The sequence below is a fragment of the Pteropus alecto genome, unplaced genomic scaffold, assembly GCF_000325575.1.
Source record: "Pteropus alecto unplaced genomic scaffold, ASM32557v1 scaffold20, whole genome shotgun sequence".
NCBI classification, from domain to species: Eukaryota; Metazoa; Chordata; class Mammalia; order Chiroptera; family Pteropodidae; genus Pteropus; species Pteropus alecto.
In genome coordinates, this window is record NW_006436298.1 from 39585930 (window position 1) to 39607356 (window position 21427).

General features: G+C 34.9%; 1 protein-coding gene across 5 annotated transcripts in view; it reads left to right on the plus strand.

Moving 5' to 3' along the window:
* Window positions 1-6: 6 nt before the first annotated feature.
* COMMD10 (COMM domain containing 10) overlaps window positions 7-21427 on the plus strand; it is a 150295-nt gene continuing 128874 nt past the window's right edge. For 4 of the 5 annotated variants that reach the window (XM_025047849.1, XM_025047853.1, XM_025047851.1 and 1 more), the window contains exons 1-4: window positions 7-102; window positions 1499-1589; window positions 8311-8421; window positions 9874-10029. In XM_025047849.1, coding sequence (XP_024903617.1) covers window positions 62-102; window positions 1499-1589; window positions 8311-8421; window positions 9874-10029 — 399 coding nt within the window. In that variant the 5' untranslated portion in view covers window positions 7-61. Of the gene's footprint in view, window positions 103-186; window positions 337-1498; window positions 1590-8310; window positions 8422-9873; window positions 10030-21427 lie in introns of those variants that run through there. The other variant, XM_025047850.1, reaches the window with a different exon arrangement.

Genomic DNA, 21427 nt, shown 5'->3' on the forward strand with positions numbered 1-21427 from the left:
GCCGCCATTGGTTGAGCTCGGAGCAGCTGACAGGTTGCGGCCGGGCGAGGGAGCTTCGAGGATGGCGGCGTCCGCGACACTGATCCTGCGCGAGAGCCCCAGGTAGCCGCCGGGTCGGGCACTGGCGGTGGCTGCTCGCGCGTTGTCGGGGACGGGGCCGGCGCAAGGATGCCCCGTGTCTGTCGCCGTGGCGCTGACGCGGGGCCCGGCTCGGCAGAGTGGGCGCGGGGCTCCCGGAGTCGCAGTGCGGACCCCGCTGGGGTGCACGGGACTGTGGGCGCCTCCACCTCCACTGTGCTTCACCTGCGTGGGGTCACAGTGCGCCTGGCAGCTGAGGTCGGTTCGACAGTGTGTGGTCTCTGTCCCTGTTCCCGGAGTGTAGTGTCAGAAGCACCCAGGCCTGCCTGGAGTAGTGCCGAATCAAGTGGAAGGGTGTTCCGTTTCCGTTTTCAATTCTTTCAAACTTGATTATGAGAGAGACTCCCATTGGTGCTGCACCGTCTTTAATATAATACTTAATACGTGTCAATATCCCTTTTCAAGCAAGGTAGACTAGACCTCAGGCCAGGAATTTTGGGTTGGTAACATTATGTAGTTAGAATCTGGTAACATTGTTTTTGTTTTCATTCTATTTATTTTTAGTTAATTTCCACCTATGTTAGATAAGGTCCGCTGTCCATGGTGGTAATATAAAGTTTCCTTTTAAAATAAAATTATTTAAGTAAAAACGACTCTATTTAATTAAAAATAATTAATGGTGTGTGGATGTGAGAAAAGGGCTGAAGTATACAGGCAAATAATGGAAATTGGAAAATAACTTTTTCGTGCCTGGATTGGGCGGGAATCTTAAAGAAGCGAGTTGTCATTTTAAAGTTTTTCCTTTTTCCTGGATTCCTTGAGTTCTGACAGCTAGTTCCTTTCCTCACACCCGTGTGCTGGATAACACACATCACATCAGTAAAACATAAAAAATATGATTCAGTAGAATCGTTCTTATCATATAAAGTTGATTATTAAAATTGAAGCAGAGTTTTAAACAACTGTGTACTTAGTGACCCCAAATCATTTTATATGTAGTATTTTTTTTTTAAATTCTATTATCTGCCATTCAACATTCTTTATATTTTTGGTGAAAAGCCATTTCCCTCCTCCCCCTTTTCCGAGTTCCATTTTGGATTAAGTGATTACTTTAACACCGCCTGCTAAATTAATGCCATTCCTCACAGAGTGTACGCTTGCCCTAGTAGTTTGCCTTGCCCAAAGAAAGAGAAAATTTGCCAAATGAACCTTTTCAACAGATGTGCTTTTCAGGGCCATCTTTCTGGAAATGCCTAGCTTTCTTCGTTGGCAATCATGTTTTCTTTATTTCACTGAGACTTCCTTGTAGCAATCAGAGGTGTCGAAATGAAATTATAAACTGAAGTTGTAGACAACTGTACTTAGAACAAGTACAGTTCCACTTGAAAACTCACTTTAAAACTTTGTTTTAATAATTTAGCATGAAAAAAGCAGTGTCGCTGATAAATGCAATAGATATAGGAAGATTTCCACGATTGCTCACCCGGATTCTTCAAAAACTTCACCTGAAGGTTTGTACTTTTGCATTTCTATAGCTTATACTTAATTGTGATTCCACTGAAACTCATTTTCTACTTTAAAAACTTTTTTTGCAAGGTATATTGTGCTCCAATGTGTCTTTGAGAATACTGGGTTTCTAGAAAATTTGATAATGTCCCATGGTGAAAAGTTTGGGAAACTCTGTCTTCATTGAAGTTAATTTTTTTTTTTATTGGGGAACTTTTCAGAGTATATTATATGGTACTGTTTATAGTAAATATTTAAAGGTGAATGTGGTGTGCAAAATTTTCTAAATGTGTTTGACCTTGCAACTGTTTTATCATGGTATATATTTTGGGACTAAGGTTCTGTGGAACATGCTTTGGAAAAATTTTGATTTTATGAGTTCATTCTTCCTCTTAAAAATAATTCCATGGTCTTGCTATCAATCAGTATTTAATCTGTCATTTTATCTTTCACTTTTATTTCAAGGGTGTGGTTATTTTGGATGTATTAATGTTTAGTGATTCACTGCCTGGTCACCAATCTAAGTTAACTTTTTCATCAGGTTATAAAAATTTAATTCCATCCAACGCATGTTTATGGAGCACCCACTAATCGCTCTGCTTGGTGCCAGGCATCACCATTAAAAAAGAACTGGGACTCTTTCCTTTCTTTTTTCCTGGTCAGGAGACAGCCCCAAAGCCCTTTTGCCTCTGAGGTGTCTCCCAAATCCAGGTTCTCCTCATAGTCCTAGTTCAGATTCTTATTATCTCTCCTTTGGACTACAATAATTACCTTCAAAATAATATCTCGAGGCCTCTTCTCCCTTCCTATTGCTTCTTCATAATTCTGTTTCATTTATCTTTCTAAATATTTTTTTTCTAAAAAAAACAACAACAAAGAACTGGTCATATCAAAGCCATCAGTGACTTTCCATTGCCCCATGGGGAAAAGTTCAAAATCCTTCACATTATATTATAATAACATTACAATATGGCCACAACCTATATTCGTGCCACTTTGCTACTCCTCCAGTAACACTGGACTGTGCTCTTTTACCAGAACATACCATGAACTTTTTTCCTTTACTGAATAAACTAGTATTCATCTTTCAAGGACTTTAAATCTCACTCTCAGTAGTTCATTGTTCTCCCTTCTGTGCTTCTAAAACTTAGTGCATTCTCACTTCACTTTAGTACCTCATCGTAAATATTTGCTTCATGATTACAAGGTCTTTCTCTGACCTTGAATACCTTGAATATCATGTCTTATCATTATATTTCCTGTACCTAATATATTTATTCTTACACAATTAGCATGCAATAACAATTCTTGGAGTTAATTCTTTTCTTTGCCATAGGAAACACACACAAAAAATAGGTCTTCTAAATTCCTGCCTGTAAGAAATTTGTGATGTAGGTGGAGACAGGAAGAACAGTAACAGTAACAATAACAATACCAGCTACATTTTATGTTGTTTGCTATATACGGTTACATCATTCCCTCTGTGACTACTATCATTCTAATGGCTTTGTATTATCAACTCATCCAATCCTTACAGCAGCTTTAGGAAGTAGGTACTACCATCATCCTTATTTTATTCCTGAAAAAAACTGAGATAGAGACTAGTTAAGTAATTCGCCCAAGGTCACACAGTTAGCTCATAAGGCAGTCTGGTTCCAGAATCCATTCTTTTAACCCATTACAGTAAACCTCAGAAAAGAGTACAAAATAGTATATAAATCATCTTAAAACTAAATGATACAGGCAATTTATACAGATGTTCTGCTTTGATTTCCTGAGCTGGTTGGTGGCTGCCTTCTGAACATATAAAACAATATGGGACAAAAAACTCATACATCTTTTATTCTTCATGCTGAAGGACTCTGGAACATTTGTAGAGAAATGTGATGTGTGGTTTGTCTTTGACCCTTTTAGTCATCTCTGGAGTTGAGAATAAGTTAATATCTATTTTAGAGTACCTGAGTGGCTAAAGCATTCCACAGAGATGCTTGAATGCTATGAGGTAGGGCAGGCAGTAGGGATAAGAAGTGGTTGTTGAGAGCTGAAGGAGCTGAAGACAGAAACATACATATGTGAATATTTGCTCGCTATGAAAGAAAGTATGGAAAGGTACAATTTTCTTTTCCTGAACAGTTTCAGGAAGTGTTCTTCCAGAGGTGCTCCTATTGTGATAAAAGCTCTTATCAAATAAAGTTTGCAGTGACCTTCAGGATCTACCAGCTTTCTTTTATGTACTCTTGGTCTGTCAAGTTGGCCTTTGCCTCGAGACAAGCAGAGCCATTGGAACAGTGAAACTTGATGCAGGTGGATTGGTGAAGAGGGTTAGGAATTTGGTTGCTATTCTAAATGTTATCAGCTTGGCACTTTGATTTTACCAAGTTTAATTTGCTTATAGGCAGAGGATATCTATTTTTGTCCAAACTGATTCCTTGGAATCCCTAGTAGGAATAAACGTGGGGAAACTAAGCTTAGTATAAAATATGGGCATGCCTAAGTATGGGTCTGGGAGCCCTCTTTGAATTAACCATCTTCCTGGTCTGTTCTAGCATATAGAAATACATGTCAATTTTGGAGATTGCTACAATGTGTGGAAGGTGCTACTGGCATTTAATGCCCAGGAACTTTAAAAATGTCTTGCACAGTGCGGGACGGTCTTGTACAAACAATTGTCCCATCCAACATGCTAATAGAGTCTACATTGGGAAATACTGAGACAAATCAGATTAACTACCATAGCTGGGAACTTAGAAATAAACATTGGCAGCTTCCGAGTATCAAAAATAACCATCACAGCTCATGCAATTAAAACAACTCATATACTTTGCTACATAGGAAAGACTTTTAGGCCTGCACACAAAAGCTATTAATATAACCATGCTGTAGGTCTAGTTCTGAGAGATCAGCTATCTGTGTTCCTGGCCATGGCAGACTAGAAACAGCAAAGTGGGGGACGAAGGTGCTGCTATGATGAGGCACTCAGGCAGTTTCAAGAATTGACTCCTGATCATGGAATGGAATGGAAGAATTATGAAACTCATACAGAAGAAATATAAAAGCACAGACATCTGAGGTTTTTTTGTTTTTTTGTTTTTGTTTTTTTTTCCTGAAGTAAGAAATCATCAATATATCTTAGGAGTTCTTCAAGATATTTCAGCCCAGAACTTTGGTGCTTGTAATTATGACCTGAGTCATCACAAGAAATTAGTTTAATCCAATATACTTCATTTAAAAAATTCTAGAATGGATACCATACATTTTGGAAATATTTCTTTTAAAAGTTTAAAAGTTCATTTATTTGATATATTCATTTATATGTACCACTATATTTTCTCATTATGACAGAAAAGTTTCATTATAGTAACATAAAGGACGATCATAGATACAAACCCCAGCATATAGAAATACCTAAGGATTTTTTGTTGGTTGTTACAGTGTGTAGAGGGTGCTATAGGCATGTAATGCCTTGAGACTTTAAATGTCTTACACGTGCAGGGCAGTTCTGCACAAAGAAGAATTGTCCCACATATGGACAAAAAAGAAAAAGGTAGCTTATCTCCAAAGATGCATTTATTTTGTATTTAATATAAAGTGGGAGGATCCTTTAAAATTTGTTTATTGTGTGAGAATTATGTATCTACATACACACTTTAAGTTATGATGTATGCAGAGTACTAGTAGCGTGTGTTCTTCTATTGTGGTGTTTGTGTGTGTGTATGACTGTATGTGAATCAGAGCTTGGACTCTGGACCATAATCCTCTCTGTCTCTAAGTTTTAAAAACTTAATTATCTTCATAATTATTTAGATAATATACTATCGTCTTAGAGTAGAAGACTTCTATAATTTTCTGAAGGATATGACCTGATTCTAACCATACGTGGAACTGAGATTTGTTCTCTCATCATGCATGTTAAGAAAAATGACTTCTTTGAAAAAAAAAGTTGGAAGAATGAATTTTTAATTTGCCTTTTTGGTGCCCTTAAAGGTCAAACTATTTAGAGCGCTTAATTAAGCATTTTAATAACATTTTAAAGTTCACAAATAACTTATGAATAAGTTTTTGTTTTAAAAAATTTAAACAGTGTGGACAAACTGAAATGCCCCCTTGGTTAACTCTTGTCCCCCCTACATCTTAATTCTCTCCTGTATTAGTTATCTATTGCTGAATTACAAATTACCCCCAAATTTAGCAGCTTAAAACGACAATAAACATGTCTCACAGTTCTTCTAGGTCAAGAATTTAGGAGTGGCTTGGCTGGGTGATTCTGGCCTGGGGTTTCACATGAGGTTGCTGTTAGCTGTTGGTGGGGCTGCTGTCACTTAAAGGTTTGACTGGGGCTGGAGCATTTCCTTCCAGTATGGCCAGCTGGGGGCAGCAGTTGGTGGGAGGCCTTGGTTCTTTGCCACACAGGCCTTTCCTCTGGACATGGAGGTTGGCTTCTTCCAGAGAAAATGATCCTAGCAAAGAAGTTGCTGTCTTATTTATGACTGAGCCTTGGATGTCGCATAGCTTCGTTTTCACTGCGTTCTACTTGTTTGAAGTAAGTCACTAGATTTGGCTCACATTCAAGGGAAAGGAAAATAGGCTCTATGTTTTGAAGGGAGGAGTTAAAGAATTTGCAGAATAAAACCATCACACCTTTCTAGAGGTAGACTTGTTATTGATTCAGTTTTTATCTTTCCACATCTTTTTCCATGTATTAATAAATACAGATGTGCACACACATATGTATACACATAGAAATGTGTCATTTGTCTATGTGTTTTTATAAGTGGTATCATACTGTATATTTGCCTTATGTACCTTTTCACTCACTTTTATCAATGATCTTTCCACATCAATCCATATTAGTACTACCTTATTCTTTCTAAGTGTTATTCTTCCTTTCTGCCTGTGTATATAGGTTTGTAGCATAAGTTCTTTTAATATAGAAAAAATTACCATACTAATTTCCATTTTAAAATTTAATTTTCTTGGATCCTTACTCTGTAGAACTTTATAAACATGGGCCTTAATTTTCTCCCATTGAGAGGATAAGAAAGACTATATCTCTTTTACCTTCTCTTTAATTTCCCAGGTGTGTGTGGGTTGCTGTTGGTAGATAGAAAGAAGTTAAACTACTGCTCTTCAAAAGCAAATAGAGGAACTTACATTTAATATTTATCTACCCACGGTCATTTTTGTAGCAAGATGTATTGAATATGTGTTTGAAATTTTGTTTTATAGCTGTATTCTCCATATGCTGTTCTGCTCACTCATTTTAAACTCCTCTTTATTTTAAGTGTGCATGCCTGATGTCCTGGTGGATGGAGGGATATAAATATCTGCTTGTCTCCCTTCACCCCCAACCACTTTATTAATATATTGTCCTTGAAGATCTTGAGAATATTCCTTTTGTTGCTCTCTCTCTCTCTCTCTTTTAAATCTCACTTCCTTGTTCATATTTGGGGACACCGAAGTTTATTTTTCTACATGCTCATTTAAAAAAATTTTTTTAAAAAAACATCATATTTTGGTGTATATTAAAAGGAATCAGATTGACCAACTTGAAAGTTAAATTGTAAATAACCATTGAATTAAATGCAATATATGGTGCAGTAATTATGCATAAGTAATGCTGTTATATTTCTTATATTGATAAAATCTGGTACTGTAGCTCATTATATCAAGAAAATATATGGTAATCATAGGAAATCTGGAATTTTCAATTCAAAACATCACTCTTCAGGTAAGTAATTGGCATTTTGGCCAAATGGGTTCATGCTTTTCTCAGACATAAAAAAGAAAGCTCTCTGGGAGTTCTCGTGACTAGTCTCCAAAAAACTAAAAATGTGCCAGTTTGAGTTCTAATGTGGCTTCAGTTGAATAACTGTGTAGTTGTACATCATCCTAACCTGTCAAGGCAGGGACTCATGGGACTTCTGAAACTTCTCTCATATTGTTGTTGGGGAGAGGCAGCAGCAGAGAATGTTGTTTTTAGTATGTGTGCGTAAAGTATTTTATTTAAAAGCTGTCTTACATTTTTCTGTATACATTTTTCATACCTGATAAATCAGTATCTTTAGATCAAGAAGATTATTTTGGAAATGAAAGAAGGGAGACTAGCCAGAGGTTATACTCAGGGGCTATCTCCTTTCTATCATATATTGCTTATAAAAGTAATTGTGTAAAGTTTAAGTTTTGGAAAATATTGAAATTATAAAAAAGACAATTTCTTGATTTACATATACTCCTATAATATCTGATACTTTTGCAGAACTCATCAAAATGGATATTATTTGAATAATTATTTGTTTTTGTGTCTTTTTAACCACAGTATACCTGAGGACATTAACTATCTATGTAACACAAAATAGATACTCAGTCAATATTTTTGAATGAGTGAGGATAGAAATTACTATTAATTATTGTTAACATTTTGAGGTTTAACCTTCAAGTTTTTTTCCTAAATGTCCATTTGTTACGGTATTTACTGTTATTTTTCACCTCCTATAAATCATAGAACTTAAAATACTGTTTTTTAAAAATGAACCTCATTTGATAAGTTCTAGTTATTGAACTGTACTGTGATTTTGAGATATGGAAATTTACAAACAAATCAGCTTCTTTCACCATTGATTCACTTTTTCTTTCAAGTTCTCATTCTGTATATAAATGAATATTCTGTCAAGTATCTGAGTTTTGAATATCCGAATGTGCGCTAATAGATTGTTTTATGTGTTGTAGGCTGAGAATAGTTTCAGTGAAGAAGAGGAAGAAAAACTTCAAGCTGCATTTTCTCTAGAGAAACAAGATCTTCATCTAGTTCTTGAAACAATATCATTCATTTTAGAACAGGTATTTTTATTGCCCCCAATTTCTCAACCATGGTTTGTTTACTGCATGTTTGTAGTGGTGTGACCTCTATAACATTTTATGTTTTTTAAAAAGTATGATGGAAGCTGTGAACATATTTTAATCAAAAATTTCGATGTAGTAAAAAAAAATATTTGAATGTATGATTCCCCCTCCCCCAGTTTTGCTTTCTACCAAACAATCTTAATATTGAGTAACATGAGTAAGGTATTTGATGACATGAATCAAGACTTTATTGACTTGAGACAGTTACAAACAATTTTAATTCATTGTTACTTGGTATAATAATTTGGAAAGATGAAAACTTTATTTAAAAATTTTATTAACTAATTTTGGGGGATTTGTTTGACTAAGATGATAAAACATTTAGAAGGGAAGTACTTGTCAAATGACCTTATGTCATACTATTTCTTCCTACTGAGCTGCCTTTCCGCATCCCTCTTTTCATCTAAATTCAGTTCATTGAATAAGTTCCCGGTAAGTCAAATCTTCTGCCATTGCAGCTGTGACCCCTTATACTTGCAGTCTTCCCCTTGTTTGGATTCCTTTTATCCTTGACTCATCATGGTAGAGCACATTGTTAATCTTTCGTTATTTCATGGTTTGTCAGTTATGTCTTCTTCACTAGCAGCCAGCATCTTTTTTGTGTGTGCGTGCATCTTCTATAAACATTGCATATTGCTGGGCTTAAAATAGATGCCTGCTAAATTCCTGTTGGTTAGTTAAGTAGAATACTTGTAAAATAAAATTTTAAATAATATTTTAGTTTCACGAGCATTCTAGTGAACAATACTGTTAAAATGACAAGCTGCTAGGCATCTAGTACATATGGCCTTACACAAATTACAGGTCATAAAGATGACTAGCCTCAGTGGACTTTCAGCAGAAGAAAAGGGGAATGGGATAGGACAGAGCATCATGGGGTTTATGAGAAGGTTGTTCCAGAGTAATGTAAGAAATAGAACAGATAGCACTGTTAAAAATTTTATGACTTTTAATTATATATTACTTAGGAAGATGGTAGAAGGAAAGTAGTTTTGGAAAAGTGCTTCTTGGAAAAATTTTGTTAGTTGGGAAACAAAACTGTTGTATACTTCTTTGAAATAATTAAATGAAATAAGAAAATGAAATTTTAATTAGGTACCATTTACATAGCTAAAGCCAAGAAATTTTTCTGTTAGGTGGATTTAGGGTTACTTAAACCACAGGCAAAACTGAAAAAGTTTAGCCTGAATAATTTAGGCCGTTTAATTCTAAATCTTTCAGACCTTGGAATGGTGTATTATTTGTAAAATAATAAAACATTTCTGCAATAGAAATATAAAATATTCTCGTGATTTAAATCATTTAAAAATAATTTTGTTTGTTTATAGATCAAGAATATTAGAACTCTGAATATTAGAGATATATGTAAATTTTTTTTCTCTTCAATAGGCAGTATATCACAACGTGAAGCCAGCAGCTTTGCAGCAGCAGTTAGAGAACGTTCATCTTAGACAAGACAAAGCAGAAGCATTTGTCAGTGCTTGGTCTTCTCTGGGTCAAGAAACAGTTGAAAAATTCAGGCAGAGGATTCTTGCTCCCCATAAGGTATAAAATGTGTTACACCAAAGCTATTTTTTAGTAATGTATGGCATAGATTAATATAGCTAAAGAGTTTTTAAGGTGATAATATTCTCTAGAGAGGAAGAGTCAGGCAAAACTAAGTATGTATACAATATTCCTATAAAAATCATTTCCATATAAATTTACTACCACAATGTGATTTAGTTTTAACTTGCAATTTAAAATATGCCTCTATAACTTAAGGATAGGAATGAGATGGTCTTTTTTTCCGCCCCCTTGAGGCCTTGGACAGAGTGGGTTATTTTTTTAACTGTGTGCTTATGTATAAGACTTACCATGATTTTACCAAATCACATAATTATTTGTTTTTGTATGTCTCTATTAGTGCCTAGCAGAGTGACTTGCATGCAATAGGTAGTCAATATTTGTTCTGTAACAAATAGTGAACAAAATGAACACTTTGGGAAAAATATAAAGTAACGTCACAAAGCTCTTTAGTTACCTTTAGTCACTTAATGGAGGTTAGATGATTATATGGATTATTCCCTTTTTTCTGTTAGTATGTTGTATTAAATAATTGATTTTCAGATTTTCAACTAACTTTTCATACATGGGTTAAATCTCACTTGGTCATGGTGTCTAATCCTTTTTATGTGTTGCTGTATTTGATTTCCTAATGATTTGTTAAATGTTTTTTCATCTATATTCATGAGGAATGTTGGCCTATAGTTTTCTTGTGATGTCTTTGGTGATATCAGAGTAATATTGGCCTTATTAAATGAGTTGGAAAGTGCCCCCCACCTCCTTTTCTATTTTCTGAAAGAATTTGTAAAGGATTGGTATTATTTTGCATTTCACCAGCATTTTGAGTTCCAGTAGATCCAAATCCTTGTTAGAACTTGTTATTGACAGTTGTTTTCATGAAAGTCATTCTGTTAGGCTTCTAGTGGTAGCTTGTGTTTGATTTGCAGTTCTCTAATTAAAGTTATGTTGATCTTTTTGTGTACTTACTTGCCATTCATATATCTTCTTTGGTGACGTGTCCAAGTCTTTGGCCTATATTTGCACATTATGACAGGTAAAAGTCTCATTATAATAATATAAAGGACAATTACAAGTATAAATACTAGCATATGGAAATGCATGGTTTTTTTTTTTTTGGTTGTTACAATGTGTGTAGGGTGTTTGTTTTTTTAATTGAGTTTGTGAGTTCTGTGTGTGTGTGTGTGTGTGTGTGTGTGTGTGTTCTTTATATAATCTAGGTATAAGTCCTTTGTCAGATATGTGATTTGCAGATGTTTGCTCCTAGTCTATAGCTTTCTTTTCGGTTTCTTAACAGTGTCTTTTGTAGAGCAAAAGCTTTAATTCTGCCGAAGTTTGATATGTCAGTTTTTTTTCTTTTATTGGTCCTGCTTTTGGTTTTGTATTTAAGAATTTGTAGTCTAATGTAATGTCACAAAGATTTTCTCTTTTTTTCCTGAGTGTTTTATCGTTTTATGTTTTACATTTAGGTTTGAGGTATAAGGCATAAGGTACAGATTGAAGTTCTTTTTTTCTGCATATGGATGTTCATTTGTTCCTGCTTACTTTGTTGATAACATGATTTTGTCACTGAGTTGCCTTTGCCCCTTTGTCAAAAATCATTTGACGTAAGTCTTTTAGTTAGGTCTTTTTCTGGACTCTCTCTATTTGGTTCCATTGATCTATTTGTCTGTCTTTATGCCAATATCACACCATCTTAATTACGTAGCTTTGTAAGCTTTGTAGTAAGTCTTAAAATCAGGTAGTGTGAGTCTGCTCTGTACTTTTTTGTTGTTGTTTTGGTTATTCTAGTTTTTATTTATTTTTTTCCTTTTCATAGAAGTTTGAAAACCATAGAAGTTATAAAAAATCTTGCTGAGATTTTGAGATTATATTTAATTTATAGATCACTTCGTAGAGAAATGACTTCTTAACAGTATTGAGTATATCTCTCCCATTTGTGTATGTCCTCTTTGATTTCTTATGTCATTATTTTTCATTCTTTAACATACAGATACTGCACGTATTTTGTTAGATTGTTATCTAAATATTTAGTTTATTTTGGAGTTATAAATGGTACTGTTTTTAAAATGTTGGTTTCTAATTTATCGCTAGTAGATAGAAACACAATTGATTTTTGTATATTGATCTTGTATTCTGTGACCTCCATAAACTCACTAATTATAGCATTTTTTTCTGTGTGGATTCCTTGTTATTTTCTTTGTAGACATTTATGATGTCCATGAAGAGATAGTGTTATTTCTTCCTTTACAGTCTTTTCAGCTTTTACTTGTTTTTCTTGCCTTACTGCACTTACTAGGACCTGATATTGAATAAGAGTGGTAAGTTTGAAACATCCTTCCTTGTTCTCAGTTTTAGAGAGAAAGCAGTCTCTCATCATTGTTAAATGTAGGTTTTTAGAAAATTCCTTTTTATTGCTGTTCTTTTCCCTCCCTCCCTCCCTCCCTTCTCCTTCCTTCCTTCCTTCCTTCCTTCCTTCCTTCCTTCCTTCCTTCCTTCTCAGAGCTCTCAAGTGACCTTCTCATCACTGCTTCATTTTCATTTCAATTTCTACTTTTTCCTACATCCTGTATAGATTTTAAGTTTTCCATTTTATGTCCATGAAATTCTTTCTTCTTTCAACTATCTTCATTGAAAAAAATCTCCACTTGCCTTTTGATATTGCCTGTTCTCTATTTATAATTTTTTTCTATTTTATAGGGTCCATTTTTTCTTGCATTTATACAAGTACAATATATCTGTACAGTTAAAAATATTTCTTTTTATGCTCTCAATAGTAAGTCACTTTTCAGTATCTTCTGGATGATAGTTTCTTTTTTAAAAGTAATACTTCTTTCCCATATTATGTTGCATTACATTAACTTCTGTTTAAGAAGTGGTTTAATCAGATGTCATATAAAATGTGCAAAAAGGAAGGTGGAAGAACATAATTAATTGCAAATTGGCCCCAAGAGAATGCTAGAAATTTTTTGCCAATTTACACAATATGAGAGAATAGCTAATTCATTATTTTAATGCCTTTAATGCTTAATTAAGATAATATAATAATAGCTAACATTTCTTTTATTTATTTTTGACCAGCTGCTCTACTAATTGCTTTATATCTTATAAAACCCAGTAATAGTTCTAGTTTATATTTAAAATAAAATCGAGACTTCAAGAGATTAAATAATTAGTCTATGGTCATGCAGCTAAGTAAGTGGCAGAGATGGGATTTGACACACGTAGTCACACTCCTAAGCCATTATACTGTGCTACCACTTAGATGTTACCTGCAAATTTTTTTTGTCAGGCAATATAAAGGGTGATTTACATAGTTGTGTGTGTATATGTTTTATATCTTTGAAAAGGAAGGAAATAAAACTTTAGGAAGTGTAACTTTTCCATCTTAACCCAGTAGTCCATGGTGAAGCTGAGATGGAAATCAAGTCTCTCTCTTAAGCCTCGTTCCTTTTATATCATGCTACCTCTGGCAGCTGTAATGTCATCTTCCTTTTTGCCCTGATAACTATTTAGGTTATGGTGACTAAAATAGCCATGTGTGAACATAGATCATGTCATTTAAATTTTTAACAAAATATATGACAGTGACTTATTATATAATGAACAAAAGGTCTATTTACAATGCCTGACTGTTTGGTAGAAATTTAGAGGCTCACTCATGAACTATCTGTGTGGTGTGTGCAGTGGAACATCTGTGGGTAATAATTCTAAATTCAAAGAGTTGTATTCAATTAAATAATAAGTTAAAAATTAAAAGGTACTTATTTTTAATTCAATTTTAAAAAACATATCTTTTATTATTTAGATCTGATCATTGAGAGGCAGGTTGAAAAATTAATTTTAGTGATAGCTTTTTGCGGGATATGATTGAAGGGATTTAAAATTTTTATCCCATCTCACTTTTTAAAAAAAATATATTTTATCTTAATCTCTTTGGAGACTTGAGACTGAAATGTCACTACCACATATTAGAACTTGTATTCTCTCTTTCATCAGTGTTGACTATGTCAACAGTGTCCTTCTAAAAGGGTTTTCTGTTTGATTTTTGCTATGATGCCCATATGGTCATGTCATTTATTAAATTATGAAACCCTTTTCAGACCGAACTTGAATACTATGTTTAATTTTACTACTAGAATTCTGTTTAGAGTGTCTTTACACATATTTCTACTAAACTAAATGTAGAATATTATCGATATATCAAATTATCAAATATTATCGATATATATCTTTTCTCTGAGACCCTAAGGAAAAGAAAGTTTTTCCATGTGCTGGAATTAACTGAGTATAAATGTTTGTGAGGTTTAAATGCTGCTATATTTATTTACTACTTTTTATTGAAATATATTTTACCTGTGGTAAATGCAGAGATTTAGTGTTCAGTTTGATGAATTTTAGAATAAATACCCATATAATTATTATCCATAACAAAATAAGAGAAAATTTTCATGACCTAAAAAGTGCTTAGTTTCAGTTCCCTCCACTCTCACTTTCCATCACCATAGATTGATTGGTATTGTCTGTTCTTAGACTTAATATAAATGGACTCAAATAAATGTGTCTGGCTAATATCTCTCAGCGTGTTTTTTTTTGGATTCATTATGTTGTTCTTTGTATTAGTAATTGTTTTGTTGCTAAGTGGTATTCCATTGTATGAAAATATCACTATCCATATTCCTGTTTATGGACATTTGTGTTGTTTCCGTTTCTGGTGATTATGAATAAGACTGCTATGAACATTTGTGTACAAGTCTTTTTGTGAACATATGTTTTTATTGCCCTTGGGTAAATATCTAGGAATGGGATTGCTGACCCCTTAAGCCAAATTCGAAGCTTTCTATTGAAGAATTTTAACCACCCTATGCTGTACGGAATGGGAAAAGCCATATAAGTATGAATCTCTTGCCTTGAGTAGGTTCCTTTTTTTTTTTTACAAGTCAAATTCCTTTCCTGGAGAATTTAGTCATTCTCCAATGCCTTCAAATGATTGTTTTTTAAATATTTGTCTAGGTTATAATTTTTATTTGCAATACCAGATTAGGAACTCTAAAAGTGATTCTTTTAAATTTTTAATCTTATTCTATCCCTTCTCTGCTCCAAATCAACCTAAGGCTTTCAATGTAGCTTACAGTAGAAATCACAGTTCTTACAATTGTCTTTAAAGCCCTACATGATCTGTAGTCCCTCTGGGCCCACTACCTATCTTCTTGACCTTTACCTGTTAGCATCCTCTACCTAGCTCAGTTTGTACACCTCTAATCTCTTTACCTCAGAAAGTCGTTTGGATTTTAATATGGCTGGCTTCCTTATCTTCTTCAGCTTTTTGTTCATTGATCAATGAGTCCTGCCCTGATTATCACAATGAGGCATGTCCCCACCTCTGTAATACTTTCTTAACTTTTCTCCATAACATTTATTATCTGGCCCATTATGTATTTTATATTTTATTTATTTATTTATTATTATTATTGTTTGTCTCTACTACTAAACTATAAGCTCTACAAGGGCAGGAATTTTTGTCTGTTTTGTTCACTACTGTGTTTTTATTACTTTAAATGGCCCATGGGAGATAGTGGGTTCTCAATAAATGGTTGTCGAATGAATAAATGCACAATATCTATGCTTTACAAATTGTGCCATTTAAAGTTCAGTCTATTAGGTTTTCTTATAAAAAGAGATATTTGTATTTATTGGAGAAAAGAGCAGTGAAGAGAGGAGGGTGTGACTTATGTTTTCCATTTTCTAGTTTTTTTGTGCTTTCGTTTGGTTGTGCTTTAAGCCTTTTTGTGGTTCATCTATTTCAAGACTTGAGTTTTGCTAGATTCAATCATTAACATTTTTTTCCTCTTTAAAAGTAGAAATATAGAGAGAATTGCTTTAACTTGAAACAGAAATTCTCCAGGGAAAAAAAGGTGACATCATTAGCTGTTGATGCAGCAATCAATTTAAAGAGCTTTAGCTCTAAGAGACCCTTAATCAATCTTATATAAAACAGAAATGTATTCTCTGCTTCATAAATAATTGGCTAAAACCAGAACCATTAACAAATTAAATAAAGATTTTACTAATGCCAAAGAACTGTGCTGTTAGAAAAATTACTCTTTTCTGTCATGATATTTAAAGATGTGCACTTGCTAAACAGTGTTGATGTACTTTTTCAGAGTGTTGCCAATTATGAGAGCATTAGTTGCATTACATTTCAGTGTCCTCAAACTTGTACTATTAACTCATATATTCTTGGTGTGCATAGGTGGCAAATGGTTTGAAGGATGTTCATTGATGTTTTCCCTCAACACCTTACAACTTGGATATGGAGACCATGATAAGGTATTTTGACCAAATCTGCAGGTCAAGGAGTATAATTAAGTTCCATGTCACCCTAGTAGTGAGACTAGATTGACTTTTGTGGCATCTAAACTTAAGGGTATAAGTTAGGAAATATCTCAAATTATGATATTTGTAATAAAGCATTTGTACCTCTTATGATTTAGCGTAGCAGCAACATTAAAGAAAGGCATTGGATTAGTAATTTTTGGATTTTTGATGTCCTCTGGAGACTAACGGGTTACTCTGTGCAGTGTGATTTGTACGGTATACTTTTTGGAGGTAGGGTTATCCTGGGTATAGGATAACTCCAATATTGATTCAAGAAATTTACCTATTTGCATCTGTGTGGTATATGATAATATATTTACATCTGTGTAATATGGGTACCATACTATATAATGGTCATCTCTGAGATCTTAATGTTGTCTTTGTATACTTTATATATGTCACAGTAGAGGAGTCTTTCTCTACAAGGCATGTAATAGTGTGGCTTGATCCTTGGAGGCTTATAGCCTTCTGTTCTTGCCAATAATTAGAGGAGGGCAAAGCAGGTGATTAGTAGCAGGCAGCTGAAGATGTTCTCCCATTACATCTGTATAGTCTTCTGATACAGGCTTTAGTATATTTTATCTTTTTTAAAATAATGTTATTAATTTCTAATTTACATAGTATAATCTGTATCCTTTTAAATTGTACAGTTCAATGAATTTTGATAGCTGTATGCCAATGAGATCACTCCTATAATCAACACACAGAGCATTTTCATCACCCTCAAAAACTTTTTCATGCTTCTTGGCAGACAATCCCTTCCTCCCTTAACCCTGGCCCCAGGAAACCACTAATCTGCTTTCCATCACTATAGATTGCATTTTCTAGGATTTTATAAAAGTGGAATCATATATACATTTTTTTCTGTCAGGCTTATTTCACTGAGTATGATTTTGAGGTTCACCCATGTATTAGTAATTTGTTCTTTTTTTTTTGCAGGGTAGTATTTTATTATATAGAAATATCAAAATTTGCTTATTCACTCACAAAATGTTGATGCATATTGGACTATTTCCAGTTTGGGGTTATTTTGAACAAATCCATTAATAATCATGTACACATCATTGTATGGATATATATTTTAAATTCTCTTGGGTAATACTTGGGGGTGGGTTGCCAGGGTTGTAGGATAGATGTATTTTTAACTTCGTAAGAAACTGCCAATTTTCCATTTACTAGCAATTTCTTTGTATCGTGGCCAGCACTTGGTATTGCCAGTCTTTTACATTTTAGCCATCTTAATGGGTGTAAAGATATGGAACATAAGGATGTTGAACATCATTTTATGTCTTTACTGGACATTTAAATGTATATATTCTTTTGTGAATTATCTGTTCAAATTTTTGCCCATTTTTGTATAGATTTCTTGTCTTATTATTATTGAGTAGTACGAACTCTATGTAGTTTGAATATAAGTCTTTTCTCAGGTATATGTATTGTAAATATTTTATCAGTTTGTCATTTACCTTATCTTTTTCTTAATGGTGACTTTTGAAGTACAGAAATTTTAATTTTGATGAAGTCCAGTTTACAATTTTTTTAAATGGTCATGCTTTTAATGTTCTATCTAAAATCTTTACCTATCCCAAGATGACAAAGATTTTCTTTTGTGTTTTCATCTAGAAGTTTGACGGTTTTAGCATGTACATTTAGGTCTATGATCCATTTTTAGTTCATTTTTGTGTTTGGTGTTAGGTAAGGGTAGTTGTTCATTTTGTTTCCATATAGGTATCTCTTAGTTCCAGCATCATTTACCTTGGCATTTTTGTTAGGAGTCAATTGATGGGTCTATATGTTTATCCTTTTGCCAGTGCCACATCGTCTTTTTTGCTGTAGCTTTATAATAAATCTTGAAGTTAAGTAGTATAGCTTCTCCAACTTTTTCAAAAAAATTGCTTTGTCTTTTTTAGATCCTTTGGATTTCGATTTAAATTTTAGAATCAGGTTGTCAGTTTTTATTTAAAAAAAAAATGCCTATGAGATCGTTTCTGTTTGGTTTGTTTATTTTATTCTTTAGATTCCACATGTAAGTAGAATCATGTGGCATTTGTCTTTCTCTGTCTGACTTACTCCACTCAGCACAATATCCATGTGGTTGCAGATGGCAAGATTTCATTCTTTTTTATGGCTGAGTAACATTCCATTGTATATATGTGCCACCTCTTCTTTACCCATTCACCCATTGATGGACACCCAGGTAGCCTTCATATCTTGGCTGTTGTAAATAATGCTGCAATGAACATATGGATTCTCATGTCCCTTTGAAGTAGTATTTTTGGTTTCTTTGGATAAATACCTAAAAGTTGGATAATCTGGTCTTGTCTTTTATTATAACTTTTGTTTAAAGTCTATTTTGTCTGGTATAAGTGTTGCTATCCTAGCTTTTTTGTTTGTTTGTTTGTATTTTCATGAAACATCTTTTTCCATCTCTTTACTTTCAATCTGTGTCTTTCGGTCTGAAGTGAGTCTCTTGTAGGTAACATATGTAAGGATCTTCTTGTTTTCTTATCCATTCAGCCACCCTATCTTTTGATTGGAGAATTTAATCTATTTATGTTTAATTATTGATAGATATGTAGTTATTGCTATTTTATTATTCATGTTTTTAATTTTTTTTTATTTTTTCTTTTTTAAGAAGTCCCTGCAACATTTCCTATAATACTAGGTTGGTGGAAATGAATTCCTTTAGCTTTTTCTTGTCTGGGAAGCTCTTTATCTGTCCTTTGATTCTAAATAATACTCTGTTCAGTAGAATAATCTTGGTTGTAGGTCCTAGCTTTTTATCACTTTGAATATTTTTTGCCAAAATTTCCTGCAAGGTTCCTGTTGAGAAATCAGCTGACAGTCATATGGGAGCTCCCTTGTAGGTAAATAACTGCTCTTCTCTTGCTCTTAAGATTCTCTTTTTGTCTTTAACCTTTGGCATTTGAATTATGATATTTCTTGGTGTTGCCTCTTTGGATTCATCTTGTGTTGGACTCTCTGGGCTTCCTGGGTTTATAAATCTATTTTCTTCATCAGGTTAGAGAAGTTTTTCATCATTATTTTTTGAAATAGGGTTTCAATTCTTTGCTCTCTCTCTTCTCCTTCTAGTATCCCTTGTGATGGGAGTGTTGGCACACTTGATGTTGTCCCAGAGGACTCTTAAACTATTTTCTTTTTTTTTTTTAGATTCTTTTTTCTTGTCGCTGTTCTGATTGGGTGTTTTCTGCTACCTTATCTTCTAAATTGCTGATTCGATCTTCTGCTTCATCTGATCTACTGCTGATTCCCTCTAATGTATTCTTTACTTCAGTTATTCTTCATTTCTGACTGATTTTTTGTTTTCTATCTCTATTTTCATGTTTTCTATCTCTTTGTTGAAATTCTCATGGAGACCATTGAGCATACTTATAACCAGCGTTTTGAAGTCTACATCTGGTAAATTGCTTATCTCCATTGTGTTTAGTCTTTTTCTGGAGTTTTGTTTTCTGGAGTTTTCCACTTTTCTTTTACTTGGGACATGTTTCTTTGTTTTCTCATTTTCGCTGCCTCCCTGTGTTCATTTCTATGCATTAGGTAGAGCTGCTATGTCTCCCGATCTTAGTAGAGTGCCCTTATACAGTAGGTGTCCTGTGGGGCCCAGTGGCACACTGGGCCACGTGCTCCAGTTGTGTCCCTTGTATGGGTTGTGTGTGCCCTCCTGTTGTATTTGAGCCTTGGTTGCTGTTTGCATGTCCGTGGGAGGGACTGCCCCTCAGGCTGATTGTTTGTGAGGACTGGCCATGACTACAGTGGAGGAGCTGTTGTGAAGAGGCTGACCCTACAGAGCAGGATTTGCTTTAGCAGGGGCTCAGGTGTCTGTTCAGTCTGCCCTTTGGATGTGTGGTCTGTAGAGGCAACTGGGTGGTGTTCCTGCTCTAGTAGAAGCTGGCCACTGGGCATGCCTTCCCCAGGACTTCTCGGAGGGGCCCCACCATAGGCCAAGTTTAGCTGCAGACTGTGCCCTACCCAAACAGTCTGCATGTCCTTTCAAAATAGTATATTTTAGATCACCTGAAATGATTCACAAAGCAATCCACAGGTGGCTGCCATCTGCTTGAGGATACTCACCAAGAGGTCTAGGGCATGCTGAGGCCAGATGCTGCTTGTTTGGGGTTTGTGAACGTTTCAGAGATTTTAGGAAGGTTTGTAGCATGAGCCAAGACAGGCCATTTGTATAGAAAAGGCACTGGAAGTGTCTTGAGTAGGTCTGCAAGTTATGTGGGGCAGGGTCTCAGGGAATCACTATGGCAGAGTGAACGGTGTTAGGTTAATGGAGATTCATGTGGCTCTTACCTGTGCATGCAGGCTGGGAGTGGGGAGGGCTTAACAAAGGAACGTTGCCCTCTGTCTGGGAGAAAGATGCCTCTCCATCCCTTGCCTTGAAGCTATACAATTCACTTCCTCCCCATATATATCTGGGGCCTTTCAAGCTACCGCCCCAGCACTGGAGCTCAGAGTGAGTGAGTCCTTCAGCGAGTAAGTCTGTGCATGGGCCCCTTAAGAGGAATGCCTAGGACTCCAGCAGCCATCCATCTCACTCAGCCACAGTCTTCACAGGTTTTCACAGCCAGAAGTTGTGGGGACTGCTCTTCCTGACACTGAACCCTGGTTTGGGGAGCCTGATGTGGGGCTGGGACCCCTTGCTCCTCAGGGGTCAGGTATTTCTCCCGATTTTTAACTGCCTCACTCAGGTGTGGAAGCAGCCCCTTCCACCACCTCCTGCCAATCTTCACATGACGGCTTTTGCATGTCTTTAGTTGTAGGACTTCTGTTCAGCTAGACTTCGGGTGATTCTCAATGATGGTGGTTCTGTAGTTTAGTTGTAATTTTGATGTGGTCATGAGAGGATGCAAGCACAGCATTTACCTACTTCACCATCTTGACCATCTCCTCATACTCTTAATAGGAGCTTTTGGAAAGCAAAAATTTTTCATGTTGATGAAAAATAATTTATCATGTTTTCTTGTTATAGATTTTG